Below are 18,232 nucleotides of genomic sequence, written 5' to 3' on the forward strand. Positions count from 1 at the left end.
TTATTCGCGTCATCCCATCACTAAATGTCAACAATCTGTTTTCCGTTAGACGTAAAAACAACTTTTTCAGTGTATTTGAACTATGGAGTCAATAACTTAGAACTTTTGACATCTTTTTATAATTCATACTATTTGCAGTCAAAAATACAATTTTTTGAAAATGATTCTAAACGCTACTTTAAATCAAAATGCTCATAACAAAAAAATTCTGAAATGTAATAGTTCTCGAGATATTTTAAATTTTGTTTTAACAATACAATTATTTTTTTGTTATGACATTTTCATAAATTACTCGCGTTTCTCCGTCAACAACAATAGGTTTTTCAAAAGGCCTTACATTTCCTGTAACTTTCTTATTGACATCATGGCGATATATGAAACCATTCGAAAGCTACATGAAAACAATCAAAATATGGTTCAACTATATAGTTTAATCATCAGACCCTATGGTTGAATAATATTTTAATTGTTGTTGCTGCAGACGCTTTTGAGTATATGAAGTATTCTTAGTTGAGATTTAGTAAAACAAGTTATTTAAAAAGTTGAATTTTTATGGTAATTTCAAAATGTTTAATAACTTGATTCAGACGCTTCAGAGTATCGTATATTTTTTTCACATTGAGCGTTCACTTTACCGTGCGATTCACAAACTGGAACAATGTCTATATACAGTTGAGGTGAAGTCGGGAGAATGGTCGAACTACTTATTAACATCGCTTTATTTTCCGTAGGGATGAACAGCTGGTTTTGTTGAATTTAAATATTTTTTTTAAACCATTATTTATTTTTCTTGCTACACATTGCATACTATATATTTTATTTGTACATAAATAGATCTAAATTGGAGATGGGCAAAACAGTTAGCTTCGAAGAACCATTCCCAACTGAATAGTTCTGTAAAAAGATCTGTACACTTAAACCGTTCTTCCGTCCATCTAGTTAGTGGTTCTCAAAACATTCGAATCTGAGTGAGGTATCAAATAGATCAAAGAATCAAATTGTACTAGTATTCATCCGCTTAATCAGAAGTGTGTCCTTCCAGTCTATTCTGGAAGCGACATGCGTTCATGGGGTATCTACATGTATCTCGAATTGGATACACGCAATGCTTAGTAACCGCATTCTTTGCTCATCACTAAGACATGCAGAGGTACGGAAGTTGAAGTTTGGCCGGTTGTCCTAAAGGTGGCGATCTATCACCTTTGTTATGGAACCTGGTTGCCGATGGCTTGTTGAAGAAACTCAATGAGCTTGGATTTCCAACCTACGGGTTTGTGACGATTACCAAATACCAATTACTGGACTTTGCATCGAAACAATCTTTGACTTATTGCAATATGCATTAAGGGCTGTTGAACGGTGGTGTCGACAAGTTAAATTATCAGCTAACCCAAACAAAACTTCAATGGTTCTTTTCACGAAAAAGCGAATAACAACCGGGGTTCGTCCCACGCAGTTCTTTGATTCTGAGCTACAGTGTGCGGATAAAGTCGAATACGTTGGAGTTATATTGGATTCCAAACTGAATTGGTCAGCTTACATTGCGTTCAGAGTCAAGAAAGCATGCATGGTCTTTGGGTAGTGCAGACGAACTTTTGGAAAGACCTGGGGTCTCAAACCTAAATACATCTATGTAAACAATAATGTTATGTAGATGCAGAGGGAATAAGTGATGCCGGTTCAGTCAAAGCTAAACCATCTGCAAAGAATGGCGTTGACTGGTGCTTTCACCACAACTCCGACTGCTGCCCTTGAAGCTCTTCTAAATTTCAAACCATTACACATAAACCTCAAACAAGAAGTACTGCCATGTGCATACAGACTGCAGGTTACTGGGATTTGGAACAGTAACCATGTTGATCTTGTTACCAGTCATACACGATTGTGGTCACCAATGGTTACATGGGGTGAAGATATTCTTGCTCCCAGCGATATTACACTCACATGTAGTTTTCCTTACAGGACATTCCATGTGAAGATTCCCTGTCGAGAGAAGTGGTTGTCTGGCTATATGGAGAGACAACAACAAACGCAAGTGGTTTGTTACACTGACGGTTCTTTAATGTAGAGACGTGCTGGTGATGGTGTCTACTGTCGTGAAATGAGACTTGAACAATCTCACTCAATGGGTAGTACTGTACTGTAGTCCAAGCAGAAATCTTCGCGATTGTGTGCTGGGTACAATCGGCCCTTCAATAGATCTTGTCCAGCAAAGTTATGAACTTCTGATCAGGCTGCAAACAAGGCCCTTAGCTTAGACAAACCACGGCCTCAAGCTAGTGATTGAAGAACTAAGCATTATCAACACTATCTACCTTGTCTGGGTGCCCGAACATTCCGGTATTACTGTAAATGAATGGTCTGACGAATTGGCAAGGACAGAGGCAGCGATTGACTTCGTTGGTCCTGAGCCCGCCCTACCAATTTCGACAAGTTGAATAAGAGAAAATATACGGTCCTGGGCTTCGTCCGCCCAACAAAGGCGTTTCTAGAATAACCGTGCCCAGTGAATTCGAAAAATCCCCTACATTTTTCGAAACTCCACCGCGACATGCTGACCAGGGCTTTAACCGGCCACTGCAAACTCAATTATCACATGGCAACTACTCAGCGCGCTGAGTCTTTTTCATGTGATCTTTGTGAATCCGACTACGGAACCTCATATCATCTGATATGCAACTGTCCAGCGGTAGCGCAATTGCGATTTCGAGTTTTCGGCCGTCCTTATATAGACGAAACCATATTTGGACGACTGAAACTCAGAGACATACTAAACTTTCTTATCCAATGTGGTAAAGAGCTTTAGGCACACTCGCAGGCCCTAAAACTAAAACATACTTTGTGTTTCAATCGAACGACTGGTAAGACGTGATTTCGGGTCCGAGCAGAAGTTGTTTATACCGACCGATATGACACAGTGAAGCCAAAACTTGTCTTGCCTCAGCAGGGCGATGCGAAAGCAGCATCCTTAATAACTTAATAATCTATTCCGATAAAAAGTTAGTGTCGGTTGCTGATGAGAGAAGTCGAAACGCATTCATGACTTTATTAAGTTAGGATTTTTGGCCTTAACATACAAAGCCTGGTTTCACCAAAAATGTTTGCCTTTGTGAGAAATTTTAGTGGTACATCCTTAGTGGAGAAAAATTAAGATAAAAACTATTTTTCCTCTACCAAGGATTTCTTTTTCGTTGAAATCCACTACGTGCAAATCATACAAAGTTTCTTTGAATGCGCGCCATTCGATTACTTTGAACGGCTTTCTATGATGCCCAATCTTGCACAGCTAGTGCGCAGTACATAAATTTTATTGCGTAGAAATCCTCATTTCAAAAAGAAATCCTCATTTCAAAAAGCCCAATGTTGCAAAAGTTTTAGCCGCTGTCGCAGTGATGTGATCGACAGAGCTAAGTTTTCTGTCCAATAGCACTCCCAGGTCACGGATGGAATCTACCCTTTCGATACAACAGGCTCGAAGGTTTATTCACAGCGCCTAAGAGTTGTCAAGCGCCCATAACTTAGTACCTTATATTTATCGACGTTGATCTGCATTCTATTCAGCGAGCACCACTCTTCATTATTGACTATATCCTCTTCGAGTATAGCCGAATCGAATCCCGAAGCAACTGAACGAAAGATTTTCGGATCATTGGCATAGACCAGTTTCCCACACTTGATACGGGTTCAAAAATCATTAATGAATAAGATAAAGATAAGTGGCTCTAGGTGACTTCCTTGAGGGACACCGGTTAGCATTTCAAATATGCTTGAGCGTGTGGTGCGAAGTCTAATAAAAGCGGATCGTATAGAAAGGTAAGATTGAAGCCACTTGGTTACCCAAGGAAAAAATCCGAGTCACTGCTGTTTCACAACAGCAATGGGCACAACATTGCTGTTATGAAACTGCTATACTTGTCATAGGCTTCAGCGAAAACGAAATATATTTTCATCAAGTTCAAAGTGACCTACATCAATTCTGTTGGAGGATGCAGCGTACATCGTATTATAAACAAACTTTACCAGAACTTTGGCCAGACAATTCAGAGTCGAGATCCTGTTGCAGTTTTCAATTTTCTGAGGGCTTTTTCCATATATTTGCGAAAATATTTTCCGTGATTGAACACTTGAAAATAATGCTTACTGGTACAAAAATCACGCGGGCACAATGTATTGTGAACAGAAGAGGCAAACAATCCGCACCCGTCCCTTTCAATGGATCAACACTGGACAAAAGTCTCAAAACATTGGCATCGTTTATGTTAGGTCGGGGGAGGCTAATGTTTTTAATTTGGCAATGTTTCATGGTAGTCTTACGATGGGTAGATAGGAGGACTGGTAAATACATCTCGGAAGTGATCTGCCAAAAGATCCACCGACTTGGCCGCGGACTGTGAACATTTGTCCCGAAGGTAGACACTTTCTGGAATACATTCAGAACGTCTTCTGTTATTTATAAACTTCCAGAGCGTCGAGTGATCATTCCGCAGGCTGTATTGGACTTAGTTAAGATAGTCATCGAATGCATTGTTCCAGGCTGTTTCATGTTGCAGTTCAATTTGTCAAAGAATAGCTTTCATAGATTGTGAAGTACGTCGCGTAGGTTACCAATGATTGAAAATGGATGAGACGGTGTGGATCCATCCACGTCAAAAGCAGTACGAAAGGCTATTCGAAAGCTTGAAATACTAAAGTCATTTACAATAATGGAATTCAGGTCGTATTTCCAAAGATGGAAGTGATAGGCTATACGAAGCAACCCATTGCATGACCAGGATGATCTTGATAGAAAAAGAAATGTCTTCGATTGGTTGGATGGACTCATGCCCTACTCATGAAGAGCCATAAACTCGAGTGTTACGATCTAAGCATAACGATCCTCAATATCGCCTAAAATTACTCTGCTCTGTGAAATGTTAGACGGTGCATATCAGATGTTTACCATGCTACAAATTTTGGATGAATTTTGGAAATATACCTAGTGGATTCACCATCCGTTTGAGGATTTTAAGGAGGCGTACGATTCAGTGAAACCAACCGATCTGGACAGCTAACGCTTCATTGTGTCTTTCCAAGAAAACTGTTTACGTCATGCGGCTCTGTCAGCTGTTAAACTGTTGCGGCAGAATAAGCGAAGACATTTTACGTTAGATCGATTAAAGCCCGACGATGCGCTTTCTAATTTGCTGTCCGATATAGTGCTCGAAGGAGCGATATAAATATTTGGTGTGCAAAGGAACGGAACTAGCATCAAGATATCTCACATGCTTCTGGGGTTCGTGGACAGTATAATAGGAGTCGAGCGTGCTGAGGCTTCAAATAGTTCTGGCGGCTTTTGAAAAAAAAAAACTTTCATTCTCATGTATCAAGATGAATGTAAAATTTCACAATAATTAAAACTGTGTTGATACTGGTATTTCCATCTTAGTTGGAAACAAATAACCAAACATAAATCCCTTTATTCGTGCACTAGCTATTATATTAGGTTTTTGAGAAATTGTAGTCATCCCAAAGGAAGTAAAAATGCGACAGCAATCGCGCTTTACAATCTATATTTAAGATAACGGACAATGGCGCCTCCAAAACTCTTTTTGGCTACTTCCAAGTAAACCAGTTCGACAGGGCTTTGCTGCGCAAAAATATTCAAAGTTAGATTAGAAAGGAAAATTCTGAATCACATATCAAATGATCCACGGGAGTCCATCTGGAAGGAACATTCCACTAAGTCATTCAAAATAGTCAACAATAAAAGAACTCCTAAAATCTTCGGATTCATCGGCTCTCACAAAGGATCTTGAAAGACACAGCAATGTACTTTCCAGTTGATCCTTCTCTTTCTGTTAGTTGTCGAGAAAAGCAGCGCTCGTTTGACTTTCCTCCACAGCGAGAGCGGCTGCTTTTAAATTCTTTGCAGAAAGCCGGGTTGTGAAACTCGATTTCTAACTAAATCAACAAAACAGCTCACAAGCGCGAATAATTTTCAGCTATGTTTGGCAAGCACAGATTGGTGATGAGCAATATGCTTCACCAAATCATGTGTTTTGCTAACCTGGCGGGTTACATTAGGAATAAAACAGCACGATTGACCCTCTCCAACGTAACTTAGGTAATAAAAAAGACGATGACAGTGTTCCAAAATGTTTTAAAGCATTCGCTATGATTCAATAAAATCTCCTGGTCAAAGTCTCACCAATGCACAGTGGTCCAGGAAGCGAAATTAGCGGGAAACAATTAATTGCGCTTTCATCTTTAGATTTAGAGATTTGGTGTCTTAGAAACATTTATTGTGTGTGACAAACTGCATCTTTTGGCTGAAACGGTCTTAGGGTGGTCCTTAAAGTGTCAAAGTTGTAGAAATTATTTCAAATTTTAGTTGAGATAGAGTGATACTTTCTTCTACAATATTCTAGAACAATCAATTCTGAGCAACTTTGTTGAAGATTCTAACTTTGTATCTCAAACAGTTTTCATTTTATAGTGAGTTCCATGTCATTACTTAGGGTGTCTCTCAAAAAAACAGTTTTCTCCGTACAGTTTTTTAGTGTGATTTTTCTCACAAAAGTACTCTTCTGTGTTCTTTTAGAGCATAATTAGGGGCAACTTTTACTGAAGAAAGAAAATTTTTATCTTGTCTGGTTCAAAAGTTATACATAATTTTCACTGAAAAATACGCCCTTTTCAAATGTCGATATCTTAAAAGGGGGCAAACGAAAATTGATAATTTTGATTGCATTTGAAAGGTTGTACTTGTGCTTTTAATATATTAAAAAATTGTCACAACCCCAAAAACATGTGGTATGATGAAGACATTTTCACCTATTTTTTTCTGCATCTTGGAGTGAGATTTTTGGGTTTTCTTGAACGTATCTCTTGTATTGATGATACTTTCTCAATGAACACATTATACACATGCAATCACAGGTCCAGATGTTAGCTGTGCGTACTAGCGAAAATCGGAATATCCTATCCACAGCTACAACCTCCTTGCCAGATCATTAGTTTTGCGCCAAACTATTTCACGAAAATAAATTTATAATTTTTAGGAACATCTCCTGGACCTTTGACTACGTAAACCTTATATCCAAGATGCTGTTTGAATTCTTTTGACATCGTTTTTTTCTTTGCCCATAAGAAAGCATCCGTTGAATGGAGCCTTCGAACCCATTTGTTGACCGTAATGTTTTTGTTTATGATTGTGCGTTAAGCTTTTGACTTGAGAGTTACGACGCAAATAAAATTAATCGATAATGTTGTTAGAATTGCTGTCAGTTCAATTGAAGATGGCATCGAAATAGCAAGCACTTCGCGAGCATGTTGTACGGTTTTATGCATCGCATGGTCATCGTGGAAAAAGATTTACGGTAGACCACTTTCGAGACGAAAACGTGCCCATGAGTACAGTTTGCCGGATCCTGGCATCCCTGAGTGTGGAGCGGATGGCCGTCCAGCGAAGATAATGACGAAGACGAAAAAGGAAGCGTTGAAAAAGCTGTTCGACAACTTTCACTGTTCACTGCTCCCATACCTTGATTCACCGAACCATCAAGATGAAGTACATCATCTGTCAGAAGAAGACTCGGTCCCTCGAGTACACGGACGAGCAGATAGCGATCGTGAAATCGCAGTGCCGGTGAATGACGAAGAACTACCGCATAGTAGTCGTTCGTGCTGGACGACGAAAGTTACTTTCCCACATTTACAGAAAATGACAGCTACTATTCCAGCGACAAGTCGGCCACACCCTCCGAAGTTAAATATAAGTTTAAACATAAATATGAAAAAAAGTTATGTTATCCATCGCCATATTGGACAAAGAGATTTGAAAGCCCTGGTTCAAGCCGAGCGCTTTGGCCATCAATCAACAAGTGTACCAGGAGGAGTGTCTTGAGAAAATTCTTCTGCCGTTCTTAAAGGAGCATCATGCGGATGGGAAGTACGTCTTCTGACCGAACAAGGCATCTTCTCATTAGCCAAGAAGACGCTGAAGTATCTTGAGCAGAAAAAGATACTGTACGTGCCGAAAGAAAGGAACCCGACCAACTTACCCCAGTGCCGTCCCATTGAGGATTTTTTCGGCTCCCTGGTATACGAAAATAATTGGCCAAGTATACGAAGCAGTTGACCACCAGGATCTGGAATTGTAGCCGGGAGATGGACGTCAGTGCCGTCCAGCGCTCTTGTGAGAGCATCGCGTCTAAGTTGCGTCACACGGCTGACCAGGGCCCTTTCTCGAATATGCATTGTAGTTTTTTGAAGAATAAACATTATGTTATTAATAAAAAATAATGAATCCGTTGAAAAATTTTGTTTTGTTTTATGTCACCCGAAAGTACATGCGATACTGTCAGCCAACCAATGGTCAACGCAGATTCAGTTCCGCTAGCGTCACTCGTCTAACGATCAGCAGCCCAAACCCTGAGAACAAAACGAGTTTCTCCAACACCACTCTTGCAATAATTGTTCAACATGAAGTAAACGTTAACTTAACTTCGCTCTCATGGACAAAATTCAAAGAAGAGAAACTACTGCTAGCATCCGTTTCTCTGGAGTCTGACCGTTAGATTGTGACTTTATACAAAAATTGTAAGTTTTTTTTTTTTAATTTTTAGGTTTAGGTTGAAAAATTTGAAATTACCTTTAATATGATACCAATATCATGAAAATCGATCAAGTGAACGATCTCTCGCAATCCGGGAGCTGAAACTGAAAAAAATATTTCGACTCTGCTCGTTAATATCTCCTAAAGAACAAATATTTAACCATATAACCACATTGTAGTAACGAATGAAACAAATGTGTTTTAATGTGGATCCTATTATTATAACTGATATAGTGCGTAAGACACATTGTTGAAAGTTACTCACCTGTTAAAGCTGCATCTGATGCGGTTTTTAATGTAATTGTTCTGATTGATATATGGTTAAACGACAAAATAAACTATCCATAGTTGCTTCGTCCTATGTATACGATTTATCGCAACGATCGTGATACCATTATTTCCGGTAAAACAAGGGGTGGTGGTGTGCTTATCACTGTTTCTAATTAGCTATCGTATGAAGTAGAATCGTCTTGGTCAAGACGATAATATCATAGCAGTTGCCTGTAGCCGTGAGCAAATAACTGCGTTGATGAATTTAACCCACCAATGTTCTTGTAGACGCTGTATAAGGACGGATAATTCTCACGAACAGAGCCGGAACGATTATCGATTGTTGGTTCGACTGTGGCGGAGGATTCGAGGCATCCCAAATCAGCAGCATTGCGTCCTGTAATATGTCGATCGTAGTCGGCAAGAAAGGGGTTCTGTAGCAGGTTGACATTTGATCGCAAGATGCCGGAGCAAATTTTAAATTACAGGGAACAGAAAATACAGCAGCGCTAGAAGTGTTTGGAGTGTTTGGAGCTATCCATATTCATTCGAGTTGTACGCAACATTTGTAATGTGCTTATCAAAAACTGCTGTGTGTTTGAGTGTCATCTTTCATTTGTTTATTGTTTTGTAGGTTGAATTTTTTCGTTTCCATGCAGTAAAAACGAAATAAAAATTAAGGTTTTGAACACAGCTAATCGGAAAGAGTGTAACTATGTGAAAACTGACGAAGTGCTTTGAAATTGAAAAGTCCATCATAATCCATTTTTTTCTTCTTTGGAGTCTTTAAAAAGGCTGCTAAAGTAATTGGAAATATGCAGAACCGTAAAGATACTTGTCAGGAAGTTGAAGAAAAATTCGCGAAAGGAATAATAGTAATTTGAACTAGTCTTCACAATGTTCATGTTAAATTTCGTACAATGAAGGTTCAAACATTTTTGATACAATTTGAAAGACTAGCCATTTGTAGCGTACTGAAAAACTCCTTCACCCATTCCGTACACAGTACCGAGACGACTGATGATAGCTAGTTACAATAACTCGACTGTGGCGGGGGGATCAAAAGATTCCGTAATGCCAACTGCATTGCGTTCCAGTATGCGCTCACCAACGACAATCCTTCACAATTGCAGTATTCTTTGCTGTATGAGATTTTTTGCCAATATATGTGTAGATAATATTCGTATCTCAATAATTGAGTTTCTTAAAGAATCAGTAATCTGCCTACAACTTTGTCGAAGACAGCCAGTCGATGTAAAATCATCCAAAAATGCTATTAAATATCTCAGCAAGTTGTGTCTGACTTAGCTTTGCACAGGATCTAACAGCGCACGCTCGTAGTTTAGAAATAAAGTGTGATTTATTTAGAAGATTTTTAATAATATTAATTTCTAGAGTAAAAATTTGTTAAAGATGAAAAGTCTTCTTCAAAGTTGTATAATGGGCGTTTTGCAGCCAAACTACGGCGCATCTTATTTTTTCAAATTCTTTCGAACATATTTAAAACAAATAAGTGAATGAAAATTAGGAGATCAAATCACTATACGCTATTAGGTTCCATGCCAAATTTACTGAGACACTACTAGATTATTATCTTCTCCGAAAGATTTTAAATCGATTAGCAGTCTTCAACAAAGTTTTATGCAGTGCAATCATCTTTCAGAATCTAGCCATGTTCGAAATGTATGTTGATACGGTAGCTACACTTGATCGATTTTGCAAAGATTGGCATCTTTTATGATATTGAATATTGACGGTTCTGAAAGACTCGAAAAAAAATGATTAAAATCAAAAGTAAACCCAATACTATCAAATATCACGCAGGTTTAGATGGTATTTAAAATTCTGTATGAAGAAAATATTAGGAATTTGTGTATCTTAATTCCTTCTAATCTAAATTATGTTTACACTGGATCACTTTTTAAATAATATCTTATTTATACACCGATATCAGTGAAAGGCACGCTTGACCCTTTCGGGTGGATGAAAATAGGATTTTTATTTATTGAAATTATCGAAACGCACGAATGAACGGGAACATGTTTCGAATCGTTCCCTGTCTGTCTCGACAATATGTGTAGCTTTTCCAACGGACGGAAGCCGAGGGAGTGGCACGAAACCAAAGTTGCATGTTTTCATAAATAACATTATTAAACATTAAATTACATTGCAACTGTGGTAAGAGCTCCTCCGCGCACTGTTCCACTACTGGCACTGCTAGCTCAATCGAACAGCGACTGGCTGGCTTGCAGTGCGAATAGTTCCGAACATGGAATTGAACTTATTTGCTTTATGATTTGTGTAGTATGATATCTCAACTTTTTCAATTGAAATGATAGCTTTTGTTTGGTGTGACAAGTTTATCGAATGTGTTCTTTTTTAATGCTATTTGGTTAGTTAAGGGATCAAACAGGTTACACGAATGAATACTGATACACTAAGGTTTTTTTTACACGGGGGATACGTACCGTGTAAAAAAAAACCGTGCAAAAAAAAACCGCGTTAATTGCGAAATCCGTGTAAAAAAAACCGTGTTAATTCAGAAAACCGTGCAAAAAAAAACCGCGTTAATTATGAAAATCGTGCAAAAAAAACCGCGTTAATTGCGAAATCCGTGTAAAAAAAACCGTGTTAATTCAGAAAACCGTGCAAAAAAAACCGCGTTAATTATGAAAATCGTGCAAAAAAAACCGCGTTACATTCAATGCAAAAGACTTAGACGATTTTAGGAAAAGGGATGATTTCGGAGTTTGATCAAAAATGTTCTAAGTCCTTTTGAAGGCAAAAGACTTAGACGATTTTTGAACAGGTTTTTTTTTGCATGGATTATGCAAGTAGCACGGTTTTTGCTTTTTCCAATTCCTTAGGTTTTTGGAAAAGTGGAAACGTCGGATCTTGAGGTTTCCTTTTGTCCCGCACTTTAACAATATGGTTGTTTTCGGTACAGTGTTAACGAGTAGGCACCAAATATCGATGCCTGAGGCCATTTGGAATACCAAGATGACGACTTCCGGTCTAACAGAATTTTCAATAACCCAATCAGTATGCATATTTTCCGAGCGGGCCTAATGAGCGCATGATAGAGATCAATGTCTGAGGCCATTTTGAAATACAACATTGAGACTATCGGCTTAGCGATATTCTGTATAACTCACAACATGGAGTGTTTTGGAACTGGATTGACAAATATGCAGTTGCCAGAGGTCTGACGTCATTGTAACACCCAAGATGGTTCTGATTATTTAGTATAAATATCCAGCGTAAAACAAAAAGATACATTTATTTTTGTATATTTTGCATTTATAAGATAAGAAAAATGTGCTCATGAATGGATTTATTCGAATTTGAGTTGGTTCGTCTGCTAGAGCTCATCGAGCGAATCTTCATGCGAGACTCAAAGTCGAATCAAAAAGCTGACATAATCAGGGGGAAATAATAAAATCAGGTCTTCGCTGTATTATTAAGGGGGGCGTCTGGTGTAAAGTGCTCAAACCGAAAGTTATTTTGTTTTACGATTTTGAAGGCAAGGAAACAATGCATCTTTTATGTAATGTTAAGCTTTAAATTTGTACGTTTATTCTGTACGAAAAAAATATTTGCACGGCCTTATTCTGCGCGGCGTGTGACGTGAGACGACGAAACTCACCTCACTTTACGTGACTTTTCTCACCCGATTCTGAGAGTCGACTCGGGTGAGGTGAGATTCCTCATTGCGGTTAAATGGGAGTCTCACGTCACCCGAAGTGACTCTTCAGAATTGGGTGAAGTCACGTAGAGTGAGGTGAGATTAGTCGTCTCACGTCACACGCCGCGCAGAATAGGGTCGGCAGCCACGCAGAGCCACACATACGAGCGTTCCAAGAGTAGACGTCCAACCATTTCCACGTCGAGGAGCGCCGCGGCTAACACGATGACTCTTGATAAAATTGTTTGACACAGGAAATTAAGTAAAATTTGTAAAGCTTAGACTTGTAGTTACTCGATGAACCCAAAAAAAAAAGTTCGAGTTTAGGAAAATGGCTTCATGTAAACCGAAAAATCTCATATTTTTCTGTAAAATTCGTGCACTTTTCTTCAAAATAATAGAGAGAACAATTTTTTTCATTCTGTTCTCTGTGGTTCACCGACAGGCTACACATATTGTGCATTTTCATAAAAAAATCAAGTCAATTCTTTGATTAGTTTTTGAGTTATCGTGTTCACCAATTTGAAAAACGCGGTTTCGAAAAAATGCTATTAAAGGATACTCCATATCAAATTGCATCACGGAAAAAATGACGTGGAAAACAATCCATTTGGTATTTTCTCTTAAAAATTTGGGTGGAAGTAGTTTAAAGTGTATTGTTCACACTGTAATTTTATCGCTGTCAGTCTTAAGAAAATTGTTGCCGATAGATTGAAATCTGCGTGTGTCACAGCAAATACGCGCGAGGAATGCATGGCTGTTTTTAAACAAAAGTTCAGCGTGGATTGCGGGAGACTATTCTAGAGGCTCAATACTAACAATTAAGCGGATAAAAAAGAAGTCGATTTTTTTGCCCACTACACCAGACGCCCCCTTAAGATGAATGAGATGTACACTCATTCCACTGAACCGGAAGTCGCCTTCTTGGTTTTTAAAATGGCCATAAACATCGATATCTGACGTCCACTCATCAATCCCGTTCCAAAAATATCCATATTGATGGGGTTTCAGAGACTTCCACTGGACCGGAAATCGCCATCTTGGTTTTCAAAATGGCCTTAAACATCGATATCTGACGTCCACTCATCAATCCCGTTCCAAAAATACCCATATTTATGGGTTTCAGAGAATTCCACTGAACCGGAAGTCGCCATCTTGGTTTTCAAAATGGCCTTAAACATCGATATCTGACGTCCACTCATCAATCCCGTTCCAAAAATAGCCATATTGATGGGGTTTCAGAGAATTCCACTGAACCGGAAGTCGCCATCTTGGTTTTCAAAATGGCCTTAAACATCGATATCTGACGTCCCGTTCCAAAAATAGCCATATTGATGGGGTTTCAGAGAATTCCACTGAACCGGAAGTCGCCATCTTGGTTTTCTAAATGGCCTCAGACATGAACATTTGGCACCTACTCGTTAATGCTGTTCCAAAAGCAATCACTTCCACTTTTCCAAAAATCTTCGAAATTCTTTGCATTCAAAATGGAAAAGCAGAAACCGTGTAAATTTCAAAATCCGTGCAAAAAAACTTGGTCAAAAACCGTCTAAGTCTTTTGCCTTCATAAGGATTTTTGCTAAAACCGTGTTAATTGCGAAATCCGCGCAAAAAAAAAATTGATCAAAAATCGTCTAAGTTTTTTGCCTCCAACATTTTTGCGAAACCCGTGCAAAAAAAATTGTTGAGAAATCGTCTAAGTCTTTTGCCTTTAAAAGGACTTAGAATATTTTTGCGAAAAACCGTGTTAATTGCGAAAACCGTGCAAAAAAAACCGTGCTAATTGCGAAAACCGTGTAAAAAAAGCCGTGTAAAAAAAACCGTGCAAAAAAAACCGTGTAAAAAAAAACCTTAGTGTATTTGGATGACTGTCGAAAAGTTCAAAATAAACCGATAGATCAACTTGAAATGAGATATCGTTGTTTAGAGATAAATTTTATGAAAGGCTGACACACACCTTCGAATAATGATAAACTCTAAATATTGTAGAATAAATTCCAAAACAACATTAAAACTTTTACTATTTCGACCTTACAATAGAATAATCACGGCGTGAATAATTCCCAAGTTTTTAACGGCAACGCGTCAAAATGAGGTCATATGTAAAAATATCAGAACATTAAATGTAAAGCCATGGCAAACTTTGATACAGTTTCATGTGTCAAAAATAACCCCCCATTAGTTGGAATTTTCGGAAGCCCACTAGGAACCAAACGAAAAAAAAACATTACATCAGCCCGACTGCAAAGTGGTTATTGATATGAAAAATTAAATCAACTTCAACCAATGGTCCCGTGAAATGCATATACCACAGACAGAAGGCCCAACACACAAAAAAGTCCGGCCTGTTCATGAAATTAATTCAGATTAAAACTGCCCTGCATTGTTGCGTTCGTTCACACAAACAGACACATACACACACACACACACAGATTGGCACGCAGAAGACCGAGCATATGGATCGAATGAATGGGGCGAGTTGGGCCAGTGACTTAATAATTATTATCGAATTTGATTATTTTACGTGCTTCCCACCCGATGACCGCCGCACCGCTCGCGCTCCCCAGTCGGTAGCCGGCAGTTCTGGTTGGCAGTCAAGCCACTTCGGTTTTCGAGCGAGCCTCCACAGTCAGTGGTAATCATTTCGTTCAATTTCACATTGCACCATTGTTGGTTGGATGGGGATCGGATTGTTGTAGTCTGTATCGATTCGTATGTGCGCGACTACATACACGAGTTAAGCAGTTGGTTTCCGCCGAATTATTTCATTATTTATTTCAAGACCACATGAATAATGTACAGATTTTATAAACAGGCGAGTGATTTTATTTTAAAGTGGAAGTTCAGATCGGAGGCATGTTTAATGCTTTGATATTTGCGAATGATCAAAGTTCTTGCCGAAAAATGTTAGCAGCGTTGGCGGTTTCACGTAGCAATGAACCTCCCACTTTGCAAACATTTAATGCCCATCGTTATCTCCTAGCCTTCCCTTTTTCTGTGGAATGACCTTTATGTGTTTCGACGCCTTGCATCGTCCTCCCACTGACAACAACCGTCGTTGAAAGAGCAAACAGCTACACACAAACAGGATCCATTTCCACCCACGCACGGTCTCCACACTTTATCAATTCTCAGAAAAAAATATAATCCCTACCATCTCCAAATCTTCGAATGGCAAAGGACTCAATCTGCTTATCAGTGACGTCAGACGCCTCGAGTGGGAACAAAGAAAACCCATTTTCATCCCCTGAACACGACCAACATGCTGATGACGACGGCTGACGCAATAAGCCCGCTTTCCAATCATCACCAATTCCAGGAATAGACTGTGGAATCATGTACTATATGTCATTTCAGCTTGAAACTGTTGCCAAGTGTGCCAAACACCCACCCGTTCCTGCATCCACCCACCCACCTTTCAATTCACGGCTGAAAATAAGCAATCCCGGGACTAATAAAGGATTTCTTGTTTCTCTCTCTCTCTCTCTCTCTCTCTCTTCCGCTATCCCGAACAGGCATGGAAAAGCTATGAGTGCCCAGGGGGGCTCCCCAGGGGTCCCATTATTGGGTGATCGTGGATCTCCGCTTCCAGGAGTTTTTTCTGCTTTACAACGAGTGTTTGTAGGTAAGTATGCAGTGTATTCATAACGCATCAGGCGCCTGTAGGAGCTAACACGGTGTTTCCGTCGTCATTTCAGAATCCATCCAAACAGCCAACTAGATCAATTTTTGCTAAATGAGACAGCCTACCAACGAGTGAAACGTTAGGATCCCTATCTAGCCAGCTTCGGAAGATACAGCAAAAGTGGAAGAGCTCCTTAAAACGTTTACTTACTCGAGATATGGTCGCTGCAGCCGGGGGACAGCAAGGCGGGATGGACGTCGGATATAACCCTCAGGTATGATTGGGCATGGGTGGGATGTTACTTATTATCAGACAGTATCGTTGCTTAATCCGATAATTGTGTTAAATAGGGAATAGATGAGTTTTTCTACATAAAATTTCAAATTGAAGAATTCGATTCTGGGCAATATTTTAGATTTCTCGAAATTTTTGCATCCTGTCGTACTATTTACCCACCATATTTGACTGATGTGGTCAGGGCCGTACACGGAAAAAAATCCGTTCATAAATTTGTGATCAAAAAATCACGATAACGTAAACTGAAAGATTTACAAAAATCGTGACTGACGTTCCTGAAATTGTGAATAATAAACCTCGGTTTTCATGAAACTATTTGTGTTTCCAAGAAACTAGTTCGCCTCGAATATATACATGGCGTTACATTCGAATATTTAGTTGGGTTACTGTTGTTGTTCTCTGGAGATATTTTTGTTATGATTCTTGTTCATAATTTGGGAATACACAGCCGTCAGTCACAGGATGTTCATGATTTCAGGAGTTTATTCGCGATTTTTGTGATTACTCATCATGTTACCGTGCTATTTTATTCGTGAGTTTACTGTCAGGCTGGCGGGATTTATATTCATGATTTAAGGATCTTAGTCGCGAACTTCGTAATTTCTATTCACCTTTTCGTCATATTTTGATTATAAGTAGTTCAAGTTAATGATCTCAGTCGCGATTTTTGATATTTTTATCACGAGTAATGAGATTTATGTTCATGATTTTCGTAATTTCATTCACGTTGTCACAAACTGATACTTTAGTCACGAGTAGAGATTTATGTTTATTAATGTTCTTGATTTTAAGATCTTAGTCACGATTTTTGACATTTTTGTGACTAGTTGTATGTTCATGTTACTGATTTCAGGATCTTAGTCACGATTTTCGTAATTTTTTGAAAGCGTTATCGCGATATTATATTTTAGAGCTCACTTTCGAATTTGACACGTGGAGTAATGTGACTAATGTTCGTGATATCAGCAGTTTTGCCACGAACACGATTTGTGGTGCTCAACGCAGTTTTCGTTTTCTGTCAAAGCATCACACTGAACCTTTTCATATGGATAACGATGTTCGGGGTTCTAATAGTTTTCCTATCCCTACTGCTCGTACCTTTTACTGATCGCTAACAGCTAAACATTTAATGAAAAAGTGCATGGGACAAAAATGATTCCACAAGTCATATCCTCAAATTTTGTGAAAGAGTTCACGTGAAAATTTCATTACCAAGTTTCATGAAATATTACATGAAACAAAATGAAATGAAATAGATCGTAAATTATGTACTAGGACACTTGAGCTAATTCACGAATCCTTGAATAATGGTTCATGAATTTGTAAACTCTGACGAGCACGAATGGTCAGACGTGACTATTGTACTAGGAATCATGAACCAGCTCACAAATACACGAATGTTTAATGATTTCGTGAACTATTTCACGATTACAAATCGTAAGTAGTGACTATTATATTTAGGTATCATGAACCGAATGAATGAAAAATATTTCATGATTTTGCGAACTATTTCACGAACACGGATATTGGATCGTGAATAACATATTAGGCATCACGAACCAGTTGACGAATACATGAGTAATATTTGATGATTTTGTGAACTACTTCAGGAGCATGAATGGCAAGCTGAATTAGTTCACGAAGATTGAATAAATTCTTGAATAAAATTCCAAGCTTTTCGTGAAATAGTTCACGAAAAAAGGTGTGAACTACATGGCGAAAAGCGTGTCTGAAATTCACAAAATAAAAACAAATATTT

General features: G+C 38.7%; 1 protein-coding gene across 5 annotated transcripts in view; it reads left to right on the top strand.

The window, feature by feature from the left end:
- Positions 1-18,232, top strand: part of LOC131693121 (zinc finger MIZ domain-containing protein 2) — a 240,130-nt gene that overhangs the window by 199,708 nt on the left and 22,190 nt on the right. For all 5 annotated transcript variants that reach the window (XM_058980684.1, XM_058980685.1, XM_058980686.1 and 2 more), the window contains 2 exons: positions 16,067-16,176; positions 16,250-16,450. In XM_058980684.1, the coding sequence (XP_058836667.1) occupies positions 16,394-16,450 (57 nt within the window). In that variant the 5' untranslated portion in view covers positions 16,067-16,176; positions 16,250-16,393. The remainder of the gene's footprint in view (positions 1-16,066; positions 16,177-16,249; positions 16,451-18,232) is intronic.

This window comes from Topomyia yanbarensis, chromosome 3 (assembly GCF_030247195.1).
Source record: "Topomyia yanbarensis strain Yona2022 chromosome 3, ASM3024719v1, whole genome shotgun sequence".
Lineage (NCBI taxonomy): Eukaryota > Metazoa > Arthropoda > Insecta > Diptera > Culicidae > Topomyia > Topomyia yanbarensis.